The 24228-nt window shown below is 42.8% G+C and overlaps 3 protein-coding genes across 8 annotated transcripts; 1 reads left to right on the forward strand and 2 right to left on the reverse strand.

Moving 5' to 3' along the window:
* The first annotated feature begins 304 nt into the window (after positions 1-304).
* LOC127763490 (ATP-dependent zinc metalloprotease FTSH 7, chloroplastic) lies at positions 305-6475 on the forward strand. The gene is made up of 13 exons (XM_052288211.1): positions 305-1416; positions 2531-2596; positions 2690-2824; positions 2935-3000; positions 3082-3267; positions 3343-3429; positions 3551-3664; positions 3740-3864; positions 3941-4049; positions 4864-4989; positions 5077-5397; positions 5711-5834; positions 5970-6475. The coding sequence occupies exons 1-13, from the start codon at positions 532-534 to the stop codon at positions 6092-6094; spliced, it is 2469 nt and encodes an 822-aa protein (XP_052144171.1). The 5' UTR covers positions 305-531; the 3' UTR covers positions 6095-6475.
* Positions 6476-7094: 619 nt separating this feature from the next.
* Positions 7095-8731, reverse strand: LOC127763493 (cytochrome b5-like). Its single transcript, XM_052288218.1, has 3 exons — positions 7875-8731; positions 7655-7721; positions 7095-7538 (listed from the first exon to the last, which is right to left on the reverse strand). The coding sequence occupies exons 1-3, from the start codon at positions 7959-7961 to the stop codon at positions 7276-7278; spliced, it is 417 nt and encodes a 138-aa protein (XP_052144178.1). The 5' UTR covers positions 7962-8731; the 3' UTR covers positions 7095-7275.
* A 1495-nt stretch (positions 8732-10226) lies between these two features.
* LOC127763492 (metal-nicotianamine transporter YSL2) lies at positions 10227-19088 on the reverse strand. 6 transcript variants are annotated; one of them, XR_008015724.1, is made up of 9 exons: positions 18539-19088; positions 18259-18431; positions 17348-17445; positions 17134-17268; positions 16841-17030; positions 16635-16749; positions 15577-16550; positions 14534-14661; positions 10227-10440 (listed from the first exon to the last, which is right to left on the reverse strand). XR_008015724.1 is itself a non-coding variant. In XM_052288217.1 (8 exons), exons 1-7 carry the CDS (start codon positions 18921-18923, stop codon positions 15622-15624), a joined length of 2025 nt encoding a protein of 674 aa, XP_052144177.1. In that variant the 5' UTR covers positions 18924-19088; the 3' UTR covers positions 10227-10440; positions 15577-15621. The 6 variants fall into 6 exon arrangements, 4 of the variants coding, with proteins under 4 accessions (XP_052144177.1, XP_052144174.1, XP_052144173.1 ...); XR_008015723.1 differs by having other exon boundaries at positions 10227-10448; XM_052288217.1 differs by lacking the exon at positions 14534-14661.
* Positions 19089-24228: the final 5140 nt, after the last annotated feature.

Consider the following 24228-nt stretch of genomic DNA (forward strand, 5'->3'; position numbering starts at 1 on the left):
CAGCGCTGCACCATCCGACGTGCCAAATATCTCTAGCGTGTGATAATAGTGTCCCCACATTCTGACGACACACGAGCAAAACTACTCCGACTGACAGCACGGGACCCACCGCCTCCAATCCCGTTACCGCTCCGTGCGACATCCAATCGGAACGGATAAGCCCCGCGCTCTTCCGCGGTGAAACCCCTGCAGCAGCCCATGTGGGCCCACCTCGTCAGCGGCACGTCGCGTACAGATGCATCGGTGACGGGATGTCCGTATAACAAACCATCCCGTGTGACGGCGTAGTGGCGTAACTAACGGCCACCCTCTTTCCCTCCCTCCTCGCCGGTCTCGCCTCGGCCTCTGCCTTCCTCATCTCTCCCCCTCTCTCTCTCTCTCTCTCTCTCTCTCTCTCTTCCTCCTCCTCACCCCGACCCCTCCCCGCCGATTCCTCCCTCCTCCACGCGCGCGCGGCGCGGCGCAGCGAGCGCTCTCCGATTCTTCCGGCTCCGAGGGATTAGGGTTCCGGGGGGGCACGCGTCCGCTGACATGGCCTCCGCCTCCGCCGCCGCCGAAACCCTCGCGGCGGCGTCGCTCCCCGTCGCGTCGCCTTCGCGGTCGCTGCTGCGGCCGCTCCCCAGGAGAGCGTCCGCGGGAGGCGGCTGCTCCGCGTCCGTACGAATCTCCGCCGTGCCGCCGCGGGGGCTCGGGTTCGCGGTCGTCCAGCGCCGCGTCCTCCGCCGCCCGCCGGCGGCGCGCGCCAACGTCGAGCGCGAAGGGGACGGGGCCGAAGCGTCCGGGCCAGGAGAGGCGTCGTCCTCCTCCTCTGGAGATGGGGACCGCGACGGGGCGGCGGCGGCGGCGGAGGCAGGAGGTGATGGCGCCAGCACGAGCACCACGAGCGCGGCCGCGACGCCTCCGCAGCCGCCCTCATCGAAGAGGGGGGAGAACAAGTGGCGGCGGAAGCTGATTAAGGGCGGAGGCGTTGGGCGGTGGCTTTGGGAGCCCATAGTTCAGGGGAGGGAAATGGGGTTCCTCCTGCTCCAGCTTGGGTTCGCCATATTCGCGCTCCGAATGCTGCGGCCCGAGATCGCGCTGCCTGGCTCAGAGCCCCGGCCACAGACAACGTACGTCAGCGTCCCATACAGCGACTTCCTGGCGAGCATAGACAAGAACCAGGTGAAGAAGGTCGAGGTGGACGGGGTGCACATCATGTTCAGGCTCCGTCCTGAGGTTGAGGCCCGTGCAATGGAGCAGCCACAGGTGCAGCGTGGAACAGATTCTGTTGCTGATAATGCTGGAGTTCCAAGGCGAATTGTCTTCACAACAACACGTCCAGTGGACATTAAGACACCATATGAAAAAATGGTGGAGAATAGTGTTGAGTTTGGGTCGCCGGACAAAAGGTCTGGTGGCTTGCTCAATTCGGCTTTGGTAAGGCACTACAGCTGAAAAATAAAATTGTTATACGTGTGGTATTTTTAGGCTGGATATCTTAGTATAGGGAAAGCAATAATCACATCAGAACATAGATAGGGAAGAATGCAGTATAGCATGTAGAATGATGGTTATTGTAGGACTGGTGTGGTGTTGAGTTTTGAAATGGAGAGATCAATTAGTTGCAGTGACTTATGCAAACTAGTTATTTTGTGGCTTATAGCACTATATACAGCATACTTACCACTGGCCAGCCATGAAGGAGAAGAAAATGCTGTGTGTTTAACTGTTTACTATTAGCATGAAGGCTCGAGATATTTGCAACTGCGCGAGAGCACATAATTCATGTTAGTTTCAACTTATGGAAAATCAGAAGCATCATTGCTCAATTTGCTAACAGAAGACTCAGAAATCACATATTCCATGGTGTTTGGTGATAGTTGAAATGATGTTTTATAGACATGGTAGTTCAGAGTTAAAAGTTTACTATATTTGTGCCCTGGTCACAGATAAGCCGATTATTACAAGAACATAAATTATAGTCAGTTGCATATCACAAAAAATCCTCGCATCAATATGCCAAATAAATCTTCGGATATGACCTGAAATAATGGAATTATCTGAGGATTCATGTGGGTATTTCTACATGCAGTTGTAATATTACGCAGTAGATTGAGTTTCTAACCTGACTTCAAATGCAAATTGAAAGCACAACTTTTAACATTAAGACTTTAAAATCACTAGTACTTTTCTTCGTTATTATCATATTCCCCTCGTCCCTTCATCCTTGTGAACTCTTCATTCATCACCACTGTTGTATACCTTGAATGAGAAAACAGGATGGAATGATTTATGGATTGGTTCACACGAAAAACTGAACTTCCAGTTGAATGTTGGAACTTACAGATCAATGAATTAATGGGGTTTTGTTAAAACTTAGTATGCAAAATGGAATCCTAAGTAGAAAATAGGTTACAGAGCATACCATTTATCTGAGACAGCACTGTTTTGCTGTTTCATTTTGTTCCTAACTTCTTCTTTATTAGAAATATACAGCTCTCTCTCCTAGCTGCCTTTTTTTGTCCTAACCATGCCCTTATTTTTTTTGCAGGTGGCTCTTATTTATGTTGTATTAATTGCTGTAGTTCTGCAGCGATTGCCAATAAGCTTTTCTCAGGTACTGATGAATGCACTTCGTTACTTCAATCAACTAATGAACATACTCGGTTATATCTTTAATAGATATAATATAGTTTCTTGTGTATATCAGCATTCAGCAGGCCAGCTGAGGAATCGGAAGAATTCAAACTCTGGTGGGGCCAAAGTTTCAGAAAGTACCGATATAGTTACATTTGCTGATGTGGCTGGAGTAGATGAGGCCAAAGAAGAGCTGGAAGAGATTGTGGTATGTGTTTTATGCTCAATGTTACTGGTATATGCAGTTATCCACTGATATTATGCCTTATCTGTTGACTCGAGGGGAATAAGCTAGTTATATCTTAATCTTATGTTCAGGAGTTCCTAAGGAACCCAGAAAGATATATTCGTCTTGGTGCGCGACCTCCACGAGGTGTCTTGTTGGTCAGTTCTGCAGTCATTTAAGTAATGATGAATGTTGCTGGACTAGAGTTTTTGTACTATGATGTAATTCATTATTTACAGGTGGGCCTTCCAGGAACTGGAAAGACGCTTCTTGCAAAAGCTGTCGCAGGGGAAGCTGAAGTCCCATTCATAAGTTGCTCTGCAAGTGAATTTGTGGAGTTGTATGTAGGCATGGGAGCAGCTCGAGTGCGTGACCTATTTGCTAGAGCTAAAAAGGAATCTCCTTCGATTATTTTTATTGATGAGGTAACCTACTGTTTGAGGACAAAAATCTAGTTTTATGTGCTTAAATGTGTGATAACTAATTGCATTTCTTTGTAGATTGATGCTGTGGCAAAAAGCCGTGATGGCCGTTATCGTATCGTCAGTAATGATGAGCGAGAGCAGACACTAAATCAATTACTCACGGTATTGATAGTAAAGAGTCCTTTAATCTTGTGATTCTGACTATATTTTACTCACATACACACATCTTTAGTTGGGGTCCAATTGAATTATCTTCGTCTTAATTTTCTCTGAATCTACCTAGGAAATGGATGGATTTGACACCAACTCAGCTGTCATTGTACTTGGAGCAACAAACCGAGCAGATGTTTTAGATCCTGCCCTCCGACGCCCTGGGAGATTTGACCGTGTAGTTATGGTAAATTGATCTTCTCAATAAAAAAAAGTGATACTGGATCTCTGTTGTCTGAGGTCATAGATATTTATGTGATAGGTTGAAGCTCCCGACAGATTTGGAAGAGAATCTATTCTGAAAGTTCATGTGAGCAGAAAGGAGCTTCCACTTGGTAAAGATGTAGATCTTAGTGACATTGCTGCAATGACAACTGGTTTTACTGGGTGAGAATTCTTCTGCTCCTTTTTAATAAGCATGCAGCATTTTCAGTTGATTTGACATTCTTTTTACACTATACAGGGCAGACCTTGCAAATTTAGTAAATGAAGCTGCTTTGTTGGCTGGGAGATCAAATAAAGAAATAGTGGAAAAAATTGACTTCATCTGTGCAGTGGAGCGCTCTATTGCTGTATGTTCCTTTATCTCAAATTCGTTTGCTATTATTGTTTGCTAAGGTCATTTTATACAAGGAAATTTCGTCTGCTTGGTTTCTTATTTCTATCCTAGTTTTCTTAACCGATTTACAAGAATATGTGGAATGGCAACTTATACAAGACAAATATCTAGATATCCATTTTGAAACTATTCTTGACTTGTCTCTCCCAATTCTGCTTTTGTAGTATAGGTAATAAAGCTGCCAGTGCATTATGTCCACTAAATGCGTTCGGTTTCTTGCAATGAATTTATGTCTATTTCCACCCTTGCTGGTAGTCAAATTTTTTGAAGTTTTTGAAATACCGTTCAACTTGTGAGTTTTTTGATAGATTTTGGGGCCGTTTGGTAGGGCTCCAACTCCTAAATTTAATTCCAAGAGTTGGGTCTGAAGTGGATTTATGGAGCTGCCTAAACCCAGCTTCACCTCTCTAGTTCATTTTGTGAGAGCACTCCAGCCAGCTCCACTCCATTCATTGGTGGAGCTGAAACTGTTTGGTTGGGCTCCAGCTCTAGGAGCGGTGGAGTTTGAGCTAGAGATATGCCAAGCAGGCCCTTTATGGATTTTCTTTATTTGATAATGGGGACGCCATAAGGTCATATATGATGTTACTGTCCTCATTCTTTTCCTACATGCTGTCCATTGATTCAGCACTGAAGGAATGGCCCTTTTGTTGATCCTTGCCCTAGTTCAATATTGTTATGGAAGATGTATCTGTTCCAGCTGTTAGAGTAGACATTGTTTTACTTCCACATTGTTTCCTGGAAACTAACTGGAATTATTTTCTTAGGGCATTGAGAAAAAGCATGCAAAGCTGAAGGGTAATGAAAAGGCTGTTGTTGCACGGCATGAAGTTGGTCATGCCGTTGTGGGAACTGCTGTAGCAAACCTATTGCCAGGGCAGCCACGTGTGGAGGTTTGAACGCAAGCAACTATCGATAGAACAGTTTAAGAAAATGTTCGTATTGGGCTTACATTTTAGTGTTGTTCTTTTTTCCACCAGAAATTGAGTATATTGCCAAGGTCAGGTGGTGCATTGGGCTTTACGTACACCCCTCCCACAACAGAAGATAGATATTTGCTCTTTGTTGATGAACTGCGTGGACGTCTAGTAACACTTTTGGGTGGAAGGGCAGCAGAGGAAGTAGTACTGTCAGGGCGTGTTTCTACTGGAGCACTTGATGACATAAGGCGTGCCACTGACATGGCATACAAGGCTGTAGCAGAGTATGGTCTTAATCAGCGCATAGGTCCGATATCGGTGGCAACATTGTCAAATGGTGGGCTAGATGAATCCGGAGGCTCTCCATGGGGAAGGGATCAGGTCTGTCTCAAAATGTCCCTACTCCTTTACTTGAATTTTTTATTTGGAATTTGGACATTTTCGCGGGTACTTTTTTTTTAACTTTTTAGAAAGTCAAGTTCTTTTTTAGAAAGATTACCCGTCTTTGTCCACGCCTATGAATCAGTCCACATTTTGAACAAATTTTACGAACAGAAGCTCTTTTTTTCATGTTTCCGTATTCCTTTATTAAACTATGAATTTACTCTTTTGGAAAAAAAAAAGTCTCTTTGCCTGACAAATGCATAAGCTACCATCTGCATGTATTGTGCTCACACTGCAAAACTAATGACAGGGCCATCTAGTTGACCTTGTCCAGCGGGAAGTAAAAGCCCTTCTTCAATCAGCCCTTGATGTCGCTCTTTCAGTTGTCCGTGCTAATCCTACAGTTTTGGAAGGCCTTGGAGCATATTTAGAAGGTAAAAAACTAGACCAAATTATCAGGTTGCATATGTTATTGTGGCTCTCCTTTCTATGATGGGTTTTGCTTCATTAGATTAAAAATGAAAACTGTTTAACCTATGCATAACGGCTTTCTTCTCTACCCCATTCAGAGAATGAAAAGGTTGAGGGCGAGGAGCTTCAAGAGTGGCTCAAGTCGGTTGTTGCACCAAAAGAATTGACCTCATTTATAAGAGGAAAGCAAGAGCAGGTTCTTCAGCTGGAAGCAGGCTCCTAGCACTATACATTGGTCTCGTAGAATCAATTAATTAATTTAACACAAGTAGCTCCAACAGTTTAAACTGTACAAGTTCTGAGGTACGCAACTCACGCCCAAGCCAAGACCCTTGTGATGCTGTATATATCTATGTGCCGCTCCACGACCCTTGACTACAGGTCTACCAGGAATGATTCATAGCGAGTTGTAAACCCCGGAGTATTGTAAGTTCCTTCGGTTTCCTCGTTTGCCGTTGGATGTTGTTTATAGATTAGGCGGGTGGTACACATGTAAAAGAATATTCGTTTTTCTTCTGTGTTCTTTCTCTTTCTGTTCATCCTGCGGAAGGAATTTTTTGTTACATTGTCATCTTGGCAAATATTAATAGGAATAATTCATATACGTCGTTGATCCTTGTATTTGGATTATTTACTCAGTCTGTTCCCCCATGCTTGGCTTGCTCAATTGCCTGGTTAAACGATGTTTTCCTGGACAAGCTTTTCAACATTTAAAGAAGGCATACATAGCATTGAGATATATCTCATTTGTATTGAGAAAAGAGTATGAAAGCATTATGGCAGATGACTGCCTCAACGGCTCAACCTGCTTCAATCTTCCCTCCCTCCGTCCCGTGTAGCCATAATTTTTCGCACCTAACTTTTATCGTCCATCTTATTTAATTTTTTTAAAAAAATTTAAAAACATAAGTCAGTAAAGTACTATTCATGTTTTATTATTTCATAACAACAAAAAATACTAATTATAAAAAAATTCAAAAAAACTAATATTAGGTGAAAAATTTATGGTTGCATTTAAAATTGGATGGAGAGAGTAGTCCATAGATTTTAAGTCATTATACTAGTACTATAAACGGAAGATGAGTAGTCCGCAGATTTTAAGTCATTATAGTACTATAAACGGAAGATTCTAGATGATCCAAAGAATGTGAAGTGTGAACGATGGAGATGAATCAATGGTTCATGCTCAGATGCTGAATGGCAGAAAAGCAGACAACAACAAAAAATAGAAAACAGAACTTCATCGGCAAACATTTATTTTTCTTTACGGAGATTACTAATAATTAACTAGCACTTAGCACTGGTACACTTAATTGACAGTCTGACACTTCGACCTATGGACCCAAATATTCAGATGACGATTCCAAGAGGCCCCCAGCCTGCAGCGGCAGAGCCGCCCTAGCCCTACGCCGTCTTGGTCTTGGCGAAGTCCTGGAGCGCGTAGGCCAGCCCCAGCAGCACAACCGGCACGGCGAGCTGCAGCGCCGTGAGCCAGGCGCCCTGGCTCGCGGCGTCCGGCTTGGCGCTCGCGTCCTCGGAGACGACGCGGTAGGCCGGCTTGGCCGGGACCGTGGAGGCGTCGACCTCGCCGATGCAGTACTGCGGCATCAGCTCCTTCGCGGTCGCCGTGTGCCCGATGTCGTTGAAATCCGCGGTCGCGTCCTTGCCTGCAGAGTGAGACAGTTCAATCCATTCCCTGGATCAGCTTGTGTGATCATGTCGATCAAAGTCTCAGAGCATATGTGGTGTTGGGGGGAAGGAATCAGATCGAGCGGCGGCTCACCGGTGCACGCCAGCAGGACCTCGTCGCCGCCGGGGTGCTCCTCCATGAACGGCGACACGTCGTACACCTGGAGAAGAAATGAAAGCCAAACCTCAAAAAGAAAGAAAGAAAGAATAAAAGAAAGAAGAAATGAAAAAAACCATCATAATTATCATGCTGAATTCAGTTCAGAGAAAAACGATAGGGAGGAGGAGAGAGTCTGGAAGTGGCGAGAGCTAACCTTGCCGGCGATGATGAGCCAGCAATCCTTCCGGTCGTTGTGCTTGCTCACCTCCTGGAACGAGTACACCGCCTTCCCTCCGGCCATCGCAGCCAACCCTTCCGGTCTTCTGTTCTTCCTCCCGGAACAAACCACAAACTGATTCGCTTATACACTGGAGATCGACGAGTTCTGCAACTTATACGGCGACACGAACGTTTCTGTTTCTTGGACCAGACAGACAGGCGACGGCGCCTTTCTGGCTGGACTATCTATCTTTCTATCTATCCAGTACTACTACTATCTATCTATGAATCTATCCCACCGTTTTGCTCATCCCGTGTGCCGGGCGGCATCTTCCGCGGCTGACTATATAGATAGAGAGAGTCTCGTCACGTGTTGGCGGCATGCGGTTTTGGTGTTGACCTCGCGTGCCTCGGCAGGTGTCAATTTCTAATGGTAAGACCCACATGCTAAGACGTTTGGTAATTGGAGGACGTACTCTCCGAAGTAGCTCTCACACACCAGACGTTTGGTAAAATCAGCGAAAATTCGTTGGAAGTTTGCATCTTTTTGACTTGTAAATTAAAATTCCTCTTGGGAAGGCGGGGGCAAAGGTATGTACTGCAACAGCTCCAGAACTCTATATAACTACAAAATTGCTCTCTGATGCTGAACGGCACATGTTCATATTGATTCTTTTTTTTTTGAAGGGAAATGTTCATATTGATTGATACAACATACAAGTATACAACATCTTCCTTGCGAGCAGAGATCACCAACCTTGGCTTCGAAAGTAAAGAGGTGATGACATACGAGCTTCGACCTGGCTAGTAGTCGAGAAATGCTCAGGGATCTTCTGACTAGCTCTGGGCTATATGATCTGCGTTCGAAGCTTCACCCTTTCTAAATATTTTATATTTTCAATTAAAAAATTTAGTTAAAAAATATTTAATATTAGATCCTTCTCTAATATTCGTGTTTTTTTCCGCCTAGTAGTCTCCATCTGGTCCAAGGTGTTTTCACGGGCAACACAACAGTTGTAGTAGTAGCAGTTAGCAAAGGCATCGAGTGAGGCATCGTATCTCCATCATTCAGATTTGTCTGACCGGGCCGGTAAAGGCTTCCATGGTCTTCCATTTCGGAAATTAATTAACAGCGTCTTGGTACACTGATATCAGCGAAAATGCTTAGGCAAAAGGCCAAAGATTGCTCAGGAAATGGCACATGAATTTCGCCCCCCTCATTTCTATTTTACTGCGGTTCGAAGGTGCAAACCAGCGGCGACATACCTGTGGGCGGAGGCGGACTGGCAGAGTGGAGGACTTGACCCGAGTAGCCTCAGGCGTCACTGCGTCAGCGCGCGCTTGGCACGGCAAGCGGCCCGGCGCTGCGGAAGCGAAGCGGCTGCCGCGAGAGGAGCATATGCTGCTGCGGCTAAGGTTCACCCACTACTAGAATCCTAAGATTTGCCAAGCGTCCAAGCAAAAAATCCTACAGACCGTCAGGAAGATTTAGGTGGCTGACCGTTTAAAATTTTAGCGAGGGTTGTTACGAGAACATTTGGCTATTTAGCATGTGGCCGACGGGATATATCAGTGAGTGAGAGTTATAAGATACCACTCGGAAATGGTTATAAGTGGCCGACGGGGTATATTAGTAACCGAGGGGTTTAATATAACTCTCGGAAATTATTATTAGTGGCCGACGGGGTATATTAGTAACCGATGGGGTATATTAGTAACCGATGGGTTTAATATGCCTCTCGGAAATGGTTATAAGTTCTGAAGGTACAAGAAAAAATTACTGAGAGGACATACCTTTACCAATGGTTCACAATGGTACCTTTGGCAATGATATGTGACAAAGAGAACTATATTTGCATGAAAAAAATGTAATATAATATGTACTGTAGGCTATAACTGAAAAAAAAACAAACGTCCTTATATATAGTAACTTGGTTTTTTTTTTATCTTTAGTTTAGATCAAATTGAAGTATATACACGTGGGCACAATAAAATGGACTCTCTAGTCTTTACCATATTAACCACATAGTTGTTATCTTCAATTTGATTGGTTTCATATGTAAGACATCTTGTGCTTAGCATCAAAGATAGTATATACGCTTATCCATTTTATTCTCATATATCCTCTTCGTACGAGTTATTCTCATAGCCAATTTTCTCCTTTTCCATTTCATTAACGGTACCGTTCACCAAACCGTCCCAAGTGTGGTTACTGTAAAAATCGTACGATTATCGTGAGATATACAGTGATTTTAGAAACTGAAAAAATTACTCTACGTGATAATCATGATAACCGCATGGTAATCATACGATTATGTAAACCCTGCTAATCATGATAACCGTATGGTAATTACTCTATGTGATAATCATGATAACTGCATGGTAATCATACGATTACGTAAACCCTGCTTGCAACGAGCTGCGTTCTTTGGCGGGCCGGGAGCCGTGCGGGCGTCGCCACCGTTCAAGGGGGTGGCTAATTGGCGATCGATCGCTTGGAGCGATTGATTCCCATCCCCCCTATACGCTCTCTCCCCCTTTCTCCTCCCATTCTTCTCTTCCTACAACACTATAAATTTAAAATAAATAAAAAAAAATAAAGTTGAAAAAAATTATGTATAGAAATACTATATATAAAAATATTTGAATTTAAATTCAAATTTGAAACGGGTATATAAACTTTTGATTTATAAACTTTGGATCTATAAACTAATATTTGAATTCAAATTCAAATTTGAATCGGATATGTAAACTTTTGACTTATAAACTTTGGGTCTATAAACTTTAGGTGTATAAACTTTAGATGTATAGAAATACTATATATAAATAATATTTAAATTCAAATTTAAATTAGATATAATTCAAATTTGAATCAGGTATATAAATTTTTGACTTATAAACTTTGGGTTTATAAACTTTAGGTGTACTCCGTATAAACTTTAGATGTATAGAAATACTATATATAAAATGTATTTGAATTCAAATTCAAATTTGAATCGGATATATAAACTTTTGACTTATAAACTTTGGGTCTCTAAACTTTAGATGTGTAAACTTAAGATGTATAAACTTTATGTGCATAAATTTACTAAAATAGAAAAGTAATGCGGTGAAAAAAAAAAAGAAACCACTGGAGGAGAGGGGGTATCGGCTGATCCGATCGATCGCCCCATAGCCTTTTCGCCGTTCAAGCTCTCGTGGCGCACGCTGGGTCGGTTGTTATAAGTCGTGCTGGGCCTAGGACTTGTGTGGGAGTGGGACATGGATGTCAACCCAACATTTGCTTTGTGGAGGACCGACCTGCAATACACCAACGTGAGCGAAGACGTACGGGTCATGACGCCGATGCGCACCGGCAGTCCGGCACGTACGGGAGCTCCATCTGCGGACCAACGAGTGCTTCTGCCTCTTTATGAAAACTTTCAATCTATTATCTATGGACTACGTATTAAAAGTTAATTAAACTTCGTATAAACGCTTCTAAACAATCACGGGTCACTCCTACCAACGCTTCTGAGCCGTCAACTGACGCTCTAATAAATTAGAGAGAACATTACAAATTTCCGATAAAAAAAATAAAAACATCCAACACACTATTTTCAACCATTAGATTAAATTTACTTAAAATACATCCTATATAACCTCCCCGAATAAGAAAATCATGTGAATAGTTGTACGTACATATACGTACTTCCGTACTTTACTACTCATGAAAAAAAATAAACAAAAAACGTAAGTACGGTTGAGAAAAAGAAAGAAGGATTAGCCCTGCCGCTCCCACCAAATTGCTATGAGAGAAACTGCATACATACTGTTCCCCAGAAAAAGTGAAAAAAAACTCACATGTACAATACGTACTACTATTCATGGATTGAGAAAAAAAATCTTCGAATATGTACATGCTATGCACCGTCCTACCATCCTTGAATCTTTATATATACAAGCAACATCCATCCATCCCATAATAGGCCCCTTTGAATCAAAGGATTTATATAGGAATTTCATAGGATTCAAATACTATAGGAAATTTTCCTATTTGGCCCTTTGATTCAAAGGATTGAAGCTTTTCAAATCCTATGAAATTACTATGGAATGGCACATTGCATGTGGATTTTAGAGAAAATATAGCAAGAGCTTCAACCTCTTGGAAAATTTCCTTTGAGTCTATCTCTCTCATCTGATTCCTGCGTTTTTCCTGCGCTCCAATCAAACGACCATTCCTGTGTTTTTCCTATGTTTTGCAATCCTCTATTTTACACTTTAATTCCTATCAGAATCCTGTGTTTTTCCTATTCCTCCATTTTTTCAACCCTGCGATTCAAATGAGCCCTAAACTTATCTAAATTAGATGTATGTATGGAAAATATTACGACTAGATTTGATATTAACTATATTTTTTAAAGGAGATATTAACTATATTTTAGTTTAATAATTATCACATGTAAGCATATTTAACTCTTTGTCCAGTAAACATCCTATAAACGCTGTCAAACCATCACGTAGCACTTCTACAAACGCTTATATGCCTGCATTTTAATAAATTAGAAAAATCACAAAAAAATATGAGAATGAACAAAACATTTTGATGTAGTTTTTTACTAATATGCAGTGAACCCATTGTGCGTACATACCTCCCCACCTATTTCCTTTCTCTCCTATTTTCCTCTTTTAGTTAGATGGAAAAAATATTTTATGGTAACAAATTTTAAACAACTACATCATCTAAATCATATAGCTAACCTCTTATTGGTGCACACCACTAGATTATTTACTATAGAACTTAAAATTGAAAATACAAGTGAACTATATTATTAAAAAAATCATTACTTTGGCTATTGTTCACTGATCCATACATCTTTAAGAAAAAAAATCAAATAGATTTTTAACCTTCGGATTAATAACATACACTTAAATTAGAATAATTTAAAACAATTTAAGTAGTTTAATTAAAAAATACAATACCCAAAATATTTTCTAATAAATCTAAGATTAACTGTATTTATAAAAATAGATAACTCGAAACTAGGACCCATTCGATCTATCTTTAAAACATTAATATCCTCCCATCCTCATGCCGTATGTATATCTCTGACCCTCCCGTCCTCTTCTATCCAATTCAATTAACCTCTTCCATTTTTTTAACTAACATAAAATAAAAACAGTCATAGATATTGTTTTATTTATAATTAAATAAATAAATCAAGATCGCATTAGCTATATTTTACTATATAAAAGTTAAAATTACATCATTTGAAGGTAGACTCTATCGTTCGCATGGCAACTAAATAACAACAACAAAAATTAATTGAACATATGTATTATATTATACTAAATCATTCTACATAACAAAAATCAATTAAACACCCTCCAGAACGCTTATAAATAATTGTATATCATATTCTAAAATTCTAAGAAAAACCAAATAAATTGACGTGTCCATAATTTTTAACTATTAGATCAATTATTTTTTTTTAAAAAAATCTTGAATCGCCATGTGTCACGTCCTATTAAAAAACAGAAAGAACCTTCAAAATTCTTAGAAAAAACGAAACACCACATCATCGGCTTTCACTTAAATCATTTAGAAAAAAATAGAAAAATAAAATCTCCTCCTCCTCCTCACCCTCACATGTACACAACACTATCCGCCCCCTCATATTTGTATCTATTAAAATTAAAGAGAAAAAAATCAATAAAGTTGGATATTGTTTTGAGAAACAAAGTACAAACGCATACGCTCACAACGCGCACATACTCACCCCTATAAACGCGCACACACACCCTATCCCTATAAGTACCTCCAACAGACTAGGCTGACATATTTTGAGATTAACGAAGTCACCACGAGTGCCACGCTGTCGACAGATACGTTGCTTAGCACTGAAAGAATTTGTTAAGTCTAGGACTTGAACCCGAGTGGGCAAGTTCTACCATAAGAAACCTAACCAGTTGAGTTAGTTTACTTCACAATAATGTTGGATATTAAAATAACCATAGTTTTTAAACTATATTTCTAGAATACTCATATGCGTTTTAAACTGGTGGAACCATTATTTCTAACCGTTAGATCTATCTTATATTAGAAAAAACATGTGTGTATTCATCGTACATTACATTTCAAAAATATTATTGTGCAATTATATTTCGTCCTTATCGTATTCACGTTAGATTGTGTGGTACCTCCGACCCACTTTACTGAAATGTTCATAGATGGACCGCCTCTCAAACTATATCAATCATATTAGGCTTTATAAACCCATACATTTAGTGGAGCTTCATATCCCATCCAATTTGTCCTCTAATAAACTTAGGTTAGAAAATTATAAAAGCAATTAATGCCGCCAAAAACAATTTACGGAAAAATCATAGCTGATGTTCTCCGGTTAATGTTTCGTTCTTATAAGTGTCTCAAACTTAATTTGTGTATGACGCATGCCCACACGAATGTGCGGGCTACCTTCGTAGTTGTAGAAATAGAAAAACAAAGAAAAAAAACACAAGATTCTAACCTAAATACAAGATACATGTGTAAAACAGATTATTGCAACAAATAGAAATAATCGTTTAATTGGACCATAGAAAAAACATAGGAATCGGATAAGAGATATATAATCAAAGGAAATTTTTGAAGAGGTTGAAGCGTTGTAACGTTACCACACAGGTGGAAAGTTGTTTCTTTTGATGTTCTGATTGTAAGCTGATGTCCTCATCATCAACTTTTTCTGTTTTTATTTACTTCTGTAAGTATCAGCTTTCAAAACAAGCTGAGGTCTCCCTCGCCCCTTTATCCAAAAAATAAAATAAGATCCATTATTATTTTCCATAGAGTTCCCTAGGCAAAGCTGAGAGCTCTTCACCTGCCTGGGATGCGGCAGGAGAGGAACACAGAAATTTCGCCAGAAGTTCCACTCAGAACCCGGAAAGGTTCTGAATGAGTACACTCTCCAAAAATTGCAATATGCTACTTGCAAGGTCATAGCACTATTAATTACTGTAATTCTTTGGTGTAGCAACTATCTAAAAAAACAAACTAAAATAACTAAATACAGGAGGTTGGGCAATAGTACTCTATTCATATTTATCCTTCAAAATGATGCAGAACTACAAGTTCTCTATTATGTACTTAACACAATACACAACCGGTAACAGTAGTCTGAAGAAGTTAAGATCCACTTCCCTCTGGAAATACTGAGAAAAACTGATTTTCAAGGCACCAACAGATAACCTCCAAAATGGTGCCTATTTAATACTCCCTCCGTTTCAAAATGTTTGACACCGTTGACTTTTTAGTACGTGTTTGACCATTCGTCTTATTCAAAAAATTTAAGTAATTATTTATTCTTTTCATATCATTTGATTCATTGTTAAATATATTTTCATGTACACATATAGTTTTACATATTTCACAAATTTGTTTGAATAAGACGAACGGTCAAACATGTGCTAAAAAGTCAACGATGTCAAACATTTTGAAACGGAGGGAGTACTTGACAAACTTGTTGCATTTTTATCTTTCCAAAACAGCGTGGAACTATTGTAATAAGTGATGGTTTGCTTTGTGCATCCTAGATACAGAGGCCGGTCTATCCATTACCTAAAAGAACAGATAACCTCCAATAAGCACGATTCATTAAAAGGAATAATACGGTAACAGAACAACACTAGTATCCAAAATGATTATATATTAGTCATCTCACCTATCATACCATGTCGAACTCAGCATCCAGGAAACACCTGTTTCTCTAGCTTCCGGGAGTGAACTTCATGCAGATTGGTGGCTTAACCTTAGCAAGGGAAAGCAGGGAAGAAGGGAACATCCATATACCATCTCCACAAATAAAACCAGACGCAACCGCTGGCACTAGCAACGCAGACTCCTTGCTGTTGATCTTGTGCCAGGCAAAGACTATCAGGCTTCCCACACACATGTCAATAGCAAAATTTGCACCAACAAGGAATGGCACAGCCATTGCCGTCGGCAGGGGCACATAATCCCTGTACTTGCGTGGCAAGAAGTCCCTCATAAGGTTGATGAGCACAGAAAATGCAAAGAAGCCAGCAGACAGCTCAAGACAATGCTTTGGTAGTGCAGAAAAGCCCTCGACGCCAAGAATGGCCATGTTTCGAAATATCAGGGCATATGGAGCCTTCCAGTATCCATCAGGGTTCCCAATATCAAATGCTTTGTAGAAGAGCAAGAAAGTCAGTGGAGCGATTATGCAGCCCATGGCTGTACCAATGGCCTGCCCAACAAGCATGGATCTTGGTGATGTTAATGTCAGATGACCAGTCTTAAAGTCGTGCATCAAATCAGCAGAGACTTGTACTAGCTGCTTCACTATTCCACAACCAACAAGACCAGCAATGACACCGTTGTCCCTCCCTCCCCAAGCTGCAAAGATGAAGAGAGCAATCTTGCCATAGTTGTAGCTCATGTTCATGTCAGTTAGCCCAGTTCCATAGGCATTGGAGAATCCCAGCACAGGAGCAAGCACAAAGGCTACAACAACATAGTACCACTTCACCTGTTGGAACATTATGGGTATCGCAATTACCGCAACAATGCTCAGTAAGGCATATCCAGCATACGCTAGCCAGTTTGGAATATAGTCTTTGTTGAAGAACTCGTCACGCTGCATATCAGCAATTACAAATGTATCCTCATCTGTCGCTGCAATTCACTCAGCTTCAGCTACCTTGGTGATATAAGAGGGAAGAAAACGTGGAAATAGTTAATTTCGCAGAGCACGTTTACCTTTCTTAGCATGTCTACGATTGGATCGTTCATGCAGGCTCTTAGCAGTGATACCTGTTACTTTTATGAAGTGGTAAAGGCCATCCCCCATGATCAAAGCTACACACATGAAGGACTGAGAAGGAGAAAATTAGAGATACTGTACCATATAAAATTATGGATTCACATCAGACTATTTTGAGAAAAAGGTAAATTGTATGCCTGACCTTGTAACCAAACAAGCTTGTCATGCTGCTTTCAGGAACATTTCCAGGATACCACTTACCCTTTTGTATGCTGATCAGTGGCCACATTATCCCCCAAGAAAGTATTGCGCCAAAGAGCGCAGAGAGGTTTACAAGGTGTGAGCAGATCATTCCCGCACCAACATATGTGAGGCTGAAATCAAAATAGAACCTGCAGCAAAAAAAATTGGTAGTTAGGAGAATCTGGCTGCCTGACGAATATGCAATTATGCATAAAGTAGGGGTACAAACAATGGGTGACCAATAGTGCATACGTTTGTTTCCAAGCCTTTAGACCAAAGGTAGGGAATTGAAGAAACCCACAACTCTCTCCACCAGTGTAGAACCACTGGAAGAAGCTCCATAAGAGGCTGATCCCAAAGCAATTCAGAAATCCGCGGACTTGCTTCCTGGCATGAAAAGTAGAATTAATAATTCATATCACGAACTGCGATGATGTATTTAGCACAAGTGAGACCTGGACCATACTTTGCACTATTTTCTCCTTGAGGGGTATGGAATCCGTTTATAAGAACAGCAGTTGCAGTCCCACTTGGATAGGTTAACTTATAATCTATGATCAAAGCCTGAAAACGTCATGCACATCATTAGGTGGGACAGACAAATGCAAAGAAAACTGGTTTCTGTCTTAAAACTACAGATTGTAATGACAAATTTTTTAGACTTGAAGAAGAGTATCTAGAGGGAATTCGTGTGTACAGTTGTCTCATTTAGTCTATGACATTTTATTTGTCTCAAAAAAGTTCATTTCGTTTTAGCACTTTAGTCAACTTGTTGGTTAAGGATAATGGAAATGTAATGCCGCATACCAAATATTAGGATGTGTACTATGTAGAACTCCCAATTGGTGTTGAACTGTTGCAGGTTAGTTGGGTTTCCATGCCATGCACACGATGTGCATTACTCTGGAGTCTGAACAAGTAGTTCTAGTTAAAGCCTTAAAGGTTAGCAAGATAAAGCAGATCAAGAACCTAACAAAGTAAAACAGATAGTGGTAGACTGATGGGTAACTTAAACTTCCTAGTCTTTCTTGAAAACATGACCTATCCGTATACTGGGATCAGACAAATTTACAAATGTAACAACAGATTGTTTATGTAAAATATCATCTTAAAATAGGAGTGAGTTCACAATTTTTAATATCAGCACAAAACTGAGAATATAGCACGGATTTCACATGCAACAACTGAGCTATATTCTCCAAAAATCCGAAACAAAACTGAGAGAAAAAAACAGTTCACTGAAAGATAGCAAATCACAACAATTAACGAACATAATAGCAGGAACTCCAGAGAGTCCTGAATTTGCAGGGACAGGTCTAATTTAATCCATTGCATATTCAGTACCAACGGAACAAAAATTGTGGGCAAAGTACACACCTTTCTGAGTGGAAGCAAGTTAAGGAGCCCAACGAAGCTAATCGCAAACAGGAATCCGGTCATCCACCCGACCCCGGGCTCCTTGTAGCTCCCCGGCGAGTTGCCCGGCGTGCTCACCCCGGCCAACTCGTACGTCTTCCTGTTCAGAGCCAGCAGCGACGACCCGAACCCACCTGGGCGCACGATATCCCCCAATTTTATATACAGGCGCCATCGCAAGAACAAATTAAGAAAGACTTGGGGAGAGAAATCAAACAGGAAGTAGTAGCGGGGCGCGCACCGCCGAATCCCATGGTGTAGCAGGCGACGGCGCAGGTCTGGACAACGGTGTTCTCCTGGCGGGTGAAGGGGCGGCGCCGGGAGGAGGAGGAGGCGGCGCCGCCGCCGGGGAGGAGGAGGGCGGGCGCGCGCGTCCAGCCGCGGAGCGCGAGGAAGGCGAGGAGCGCGGCGGAGACGTTGAGCGTGGGGATGATCCCCGTGGTGAGCGCCAGCTTCATGATGATGACGGTGTAGACGAATCCGATGAGCAGCGCCGCCACCATGCCCCGCGCCGTCACCTGCTCGCGCCACGGCGGCACGCGCTCGGCGGCGGCGGCGGCGCCGTCGTGGTCCGACTCCACGTCGCCGGCGTCGCACCTCTCTATCTCGGGAGCGGCGGCTTCCATGTGAAAGGTGGCGGCACCAGCTTAGCCGCAGATTCTCTCGTCGTCTCCCTGAAACGAGAGGGAGGAAGTTGGTAGCGTGATATATTTAGGCATGTCATCTCTTGTATAAGAAGTCTTATCTGTGCTAATTCACACGGTTCTCTAATCTCTCTCCATTCTGTTTTTGTAAATAGGTTCAGTAGATAGCGTAGGGTTATGCTTATATATACTCCGTGAAGTATATATTTAAAAATTAGTTACACGTAAAGAACTATACATGTTTTATCGTTTAATAACAATAAAAATACTAATCATAAAAAAATTTTAAATAATACGAATGGTTAAACGTTGAATATAAACCGTGCAAAACTATATTTATTTTGTAGCGGAGAAAATATTTCACATTAATTAGATTGTTGTTTTATGGAAGGTTGGAGAGCTGCGCCGCCGTTGCGCAGACCTAGGAGGCTGCTTATAAGTTATAATCAATCAATTCACGGATGCCGGCTGGGACGCGGCCCATCGTCCGGGAAGACGACAACGCAACGCAAAAAGCCGATATGCCTCCAAATTGCCATTGCCACCTCTACGGCTGTTTATACTGCTCCAAATCAAAAGCGTCCATGGAAGAATCTAGTATTTCCCGCAAAGACGATGATGATATGCAGGATTGGATATATAGGGGGTTGTTGCATGATTGCTAGAACTCCCGTTTCCGAAGTTGTTCGTCCATTTTTAAAGCTGCCAAATAGGAATTTATTTTGTTTTCAAGTGTAATAGAGCTCTGTCCAGATGAGTGAATTATAATTTGGTTCACATTTTATTTGCTAAGTTTCAGTTTGAACATTCTCAAATAACTTTTTTCTTCACTTTTTAACCGAGTAACTTAGTTATTTTTTCCGTTTGGACCACCCAACAATTTGTTGCTAAGTGCATCTCACCCGTCAAATAATTCCTTTGAATCCAAATTCAATTATATCCCAAAAATAAAAAGCTTCTGAATTCCACATCAATTCAAACCCCAACCATTTTAATTTCTCTCCATATTTTCCATTTCTCTATTTTTACCTTTCTCTTTTTTCCATCTATTTATTTTTTTCCTTTTCTATTTCTTTCTTTCTCCTTCCTTTCTCTGTTTCCTTCTTCTTCTCCTCGGCTAGGCCCGAGCCAGCCCGTGCCGCCTCGCGCCAACCCTGTGCCGCCTTACGCCGTGCTTGCGTGCGCTCGCGCCCACCTCGTGCCCAACCCGCGCACGCCACACGCACACACGAGGACGATCGACGGACGAATGCCGCCGTGACAGCTTCCCGCAATCATATCCCCTTCCTTACTCAGCTAGAAGGCTCAAGAACCGCAACTTTGATCTCTTCCACCCTCTCAAATCCGCCCCAACCCCTGCTGACTCAATCGCCATTACCGGAGGAAAAATCCCCGAAACCCTATTACCGGCGCCACTAATGGAGCTCCAAAATTCGTCGCGTAATTCGAAAATATTCTGAAATTGAAGGTAAAAATGGAATCTACATGCGAAGTACTCCCTTTCCCCTCCAATCCGTCGCTGGAACGCCGCCGGCGCTGCCTCCCGCTGCCACTGCCCTGTTTGGCCGCCGACAGCCGCATGGCGCGCCGCTGCTCCAGGCCGCCCTAGCTTCAGCCGCCGCCACCTTTGGCTCTGCCTCCCTCCTCTTATGCTCACCAAGCCCGCCTCCCTCGCTGGAGATCGCTGGAACCACCGCCGCCATGGCCGCCACCGCCTCCTGCTTCTGGCCGCCGCCGCCAGCCTCGCCACCGGCGCCTATGCCACCGCCGACCACGGTAACGGAGTCCCTACACCTTGGGGACCACAAAACCGGCGGCATCCCTCCCAAAACCGGCCGCCTCCACCGCCGGCGTTCGTGGGATTCCGGCCAGTTCTGTGCAGAGCGAGAGAAGAAGAGGAAAAATAGATTTTCCTATTGAAAGATAAATCAGAAAATTCCTTTTTATTTTCCTATCAAGTTGACCATCCGTTTGACCTCAAAATCAAAATCTGAGACCTACTTCAAACTCCTAGATTTATTCCGAACCCATCCGTGCCAGTTTCATTGCAATCTGAGCACCCGTTGACGCAACCCTAATTTTGGCATAGGTTTGTCGTTCGCCGAAATTCCAAAAATCTTTAAAATTATTTATTTAAATCCTTTTCACCCATTGTTGCACTTTGTAATACTATTTGTTTGGGTTATCTTTATTTTTTTGTTATTTATTGTGGTGATGATTGTTGCGTAAATAGAAAACGCCGACGTTGGTCCTGTAGTCGGAGCGAGTGAAATCTCCGTGCCAGGAGGAGACGGTTTGTATGACTACATCGAGCCCGAAGGTTGCAAGACATGCACCTCCTTTGAACAATTTAATCCCAGTATTTAGAGAGTTATTTTAGTAATGTACTTATCCTTTGAAATATGATAGCCCGCATGAGTTCTTTTAAATTAATTATATTATTGTTAACGATCAAATTTGGTAAATCATAGATTGGATTGGGAGTCAAAGCCAAAGTGGATTTGGAAGGACTTCGTTCAATTACTAGTATTGCATTATATTTTATGTTGTTGTTATGGACACCTTAATGAGCCTTAGAGTCTAACAAGCTTAGGATAAAATTTGAGAAACACCTAAATGAATAGTAAGGAGAGTTAGGTAGTCCATACCGAAGAAATGGTAAAGTTACCCGGTCTAATGTAAAAAGACTGGTTTAAGGGTGATCCAAAGTGAAACTTTAGCAATAGAAGACTACTCACACTGTAATTTATTCTAATACTCTCTCCGTTCAAAAATAAGTGCACTCATCTAATTCAAATTTAAACTAGAAGAGTACACTTATTTTAGGAGAGAGGGAGCATGGATCAGTATTATATTCTAGAAGCAAATGCTAGCAGTATTTCTTACTGTAGGTTTATGATAGGTGTGCCAATGTGTAACGCTCCGCTTTTCGTGAGACGTTAAAAACTAGTTTGAGAAAATCCTAATTGCGAAAATTTTCGTTCTTTGAGTGAGAGTTAAGTCGTGCCGTAGATCTCAATTCAATCTCCATCGTTGTTCCCCCTCATCGCGATCAAAAATCCTCCACCTCAAGATTCCAATTCCGATTCAATTATTCCAAAGGTCAATCGCCTCCTTTGAATCCTCGCCAAATATTTGTCCTGATTCCAAAATATCCGAGTCCACCTTGAATCCATTCCTTTGCTCCTCCGTATTTCGCTGAGTTCAAATATGCAATTTGAATTCAAACCTAAACTCCAATTCTCTCCAATTCAATATCTCTGCAGAAGTCTGTTTTGCGTCCTTCTAATTTTGGATGGGCCGGATCCCCTCCCATCAGCCCATCTCCTCTCTCAGCCGTTCCCCCTCCTCCCCTCGTATGTGCGTCGCGCGTGCGCCGCGCTCGAGAGAGAGAGCGCTTGCTCTCTTCTCTTCCTCTCTCTCTCACCCGATTCTCTCTCTCTCCCTCTCTCTCTCGCTCTCTCTGTTTCTCTCTCTCGTCGAGCTCTCCCCCCAGCGCCGGTTTCCCGCCGTCGCCGTTTGAATCCGGCCGCGCCCTCGCATCCGCGCGCGTGCTCGCGCGTGGCCGACCGCCCTCGGTCGCCGTCCGTCCTGGCCCGCCTGCACGCGCAGCCGCCCGCGCCTCCTCTGCCGCCGCAGCGCGCGTGCGTCCAAGACGCGGAGGCAGCGCCTCTCTCTCCCACGCGCTCTCTCCTCCCTCAACTCGCCCAAAAACAGCAAGGAGCAAAGCTCCTTCCCCCTTTCCCTTTTTGCTTTTTCCCTTCCAGCCACCATCGCCTCCTCTGTCGCGCCCGTGACCACGCTCGACCACCATCTCCTGCTCCTTGACCGCCTAGGTCGGTTTCCTCCCAAACCGACTTCATCACCCCTATAAAGCCCAAAGCCGAGCTCCCCTCCCCATCTCAATCCCTCCCGCTTCAGACTCCTACTCCACCGCGCCATTGTCGCCCTCCCTCTGCTCTCGCCGTCGCTGTCCGCCGCCGAGCACCGGGGAGACCGGTGCGTGCGAGGACGCGTGACGCGGGACTCCGGGCGCCCGTCTTCCTCCCCTTCCCAGGCCCGAGACCGGATGGCTTGCCCCGCGCCATCGGCCGTGCATGCCTGCGCCCATCTCGATTTGGTAGTGCCCCCTTCCGTTCCCCTTCCTCGCTCTCCCTCGCCTCCTTTAGCTTGCGCAGAAGCTCGGTAGCCGTCCCGAACGCGCATAGACCAATGCCCGCCGCCGCCCGGCACGACCTCGCCGCCATTGCCGCCCGCTCCCGGAGGTCGCCGCTCGTCGCTGGCCCTCCTCGGTGAAGGAAATCACGAGAACTGGAGTAACGTTGCCCTTCACGCTAGGGTCAACGGTGCGTGTTTCACTTAGTGCACAAATCGGCACAGGTAAGTACATATATATGCATAGACTTGTGAGGCTCGGCTGGGATTGTTTACATAACAAACTTGATCTTGTCTAACTATCTAAACCACCGGCCAAGCCTCATCTTGTCTATGTTTGTTACATGGGATAGTATCTCTAACACTCCCCCTCAATCTAAACTTCTAATGTTGAGATTGTTTCTGAACAAGAAAGATAGGATTAGCTGACAAATGTTTAGCTTCCATGTTATCACACCATACCTTTGCAGCTCTAGGAGTTTCAATGCCCAATTCTTGAAGCAAAGTCTGTATCCACATCAATTCTGCAGTTACATTAGCAAGTGCTTTGTATTCCGCTTCAGTGCTTGATCTAGTCACTGTTGCCTGTTTTCTTGCACTCCATGACACAAGGTTGGAGCCAAGATAAACAGCAAAGCCTCCAGTAGATCTCCTGTCATCAAGGGATCCAGCCCAATCTGCATCTGTAAAAGCACTAACAAGACCAGACTTTGATTTTTCAAACTTAAGTCCTAGACTGGCTGTATACTTCAAATATCTTAAAATCCTCTTCACTGCTGCCCAATGAACTGTAGTAGGAGCATGTAAAAACTGACACACCTTATTCACTGAGAAGGAGATATCAGGTCTAGTCAAAGTTAAGTATTGCAGAGCCCCTACTATGCTTCTATACTGTGTGGCATCACTAGACCCAAGTAAATCTCCCTCATGTAGAGAGAGTTTCTCTGATGTTGATAAAGGTGTGTTAAAAGGTTTGCAATCACTCATATTGGTTTTCTTAAGCAAGTCAGCAGTGTACTTTCCTTGAGTTAGTAGCAACCCATCATTTACCTTGTTCACTTCTATTCCAAGGAAATAGTGCAAATCACCCAAATCCTTTAGTGCAAAATCCTCCTTAAGATCCTGCAACAAA

Source organism: Oryza glaberrima, chromosome 2 (assembly GCF_000147395.1).
Source record: "Oryza glaberrima chromosome 2, OglaRS2, whole genome shotgun sequence".
Lineage (NCBI taxonomy): Eukaryota > Viridiplantae > Streptophyta > Magnoliopsida > Poales > Poaceae > Oryza > Oryza glaberrima.

Coding starts and splice junctions, on each gene's coding strand:
- LOC127763490 (XM_052288211.1), top strand. CDS start 532: ATGGCCTCCGCCTCCGCCGCCGCCGAAACCCTCGCGGCGGCGTCGCTC. Junction 1,417..2,530: donor GCTTGCTCAATTCGGCTTTG/GTAAGGCACTAC, acceptor TTTTTTTTGCAG/GTGGCTCTTATTTATGTTGT. Junction 4,050..4,863: donor CAGTGGAGCGCTCTATTGCT/GTATGTTCCTTT, acceptor TTATTTTCTTAG/GGCATTGAGAAAAAGCATGC.
- LOC127763493 (XM_052288218.1), bottom strand. CDS start 7,961: ATGGCCGGAGGGAAGGCGGTGTACTCGTTCCAGGAGGTGAGCAAGCAC. Junction 7,722..7,874: donor GGCTCATCATCGCCGGCAAG/GTTAGCTCTCGC, acceptor TTTCTTCTCCAG/GTGTACGACGTGTCGCCGTT. Junction 7,539..7,654: donor GGTCCTGCTGGCGTGCACCG/GTGAGCCGCCGC, acceptor CTCACTCTGCAG/GCAAGGACGCGACCGCGGAT.
- LOC127763492 (XM_052288217.1), bottom strand. CDS start 18,923: ATGGAAGCCGCCGCTCCCGAGATAGAGAGGTGCGACGCCGGCGACGTG. Junction 17,446..18,258: donor ACTTGCTTCCACTCAGAAAG/GTGTGTACTTTG, acceptor TGACGTTTTCAG/GCTTTGATCATAGATTATAA. Junction 17,031..17,133: donor CTAAAGGCTTGGAAACAAAC/GTATGCACTATT, acceptor TTTTTGCTGCAG/GTTCTATTTTGATTTCAGCC.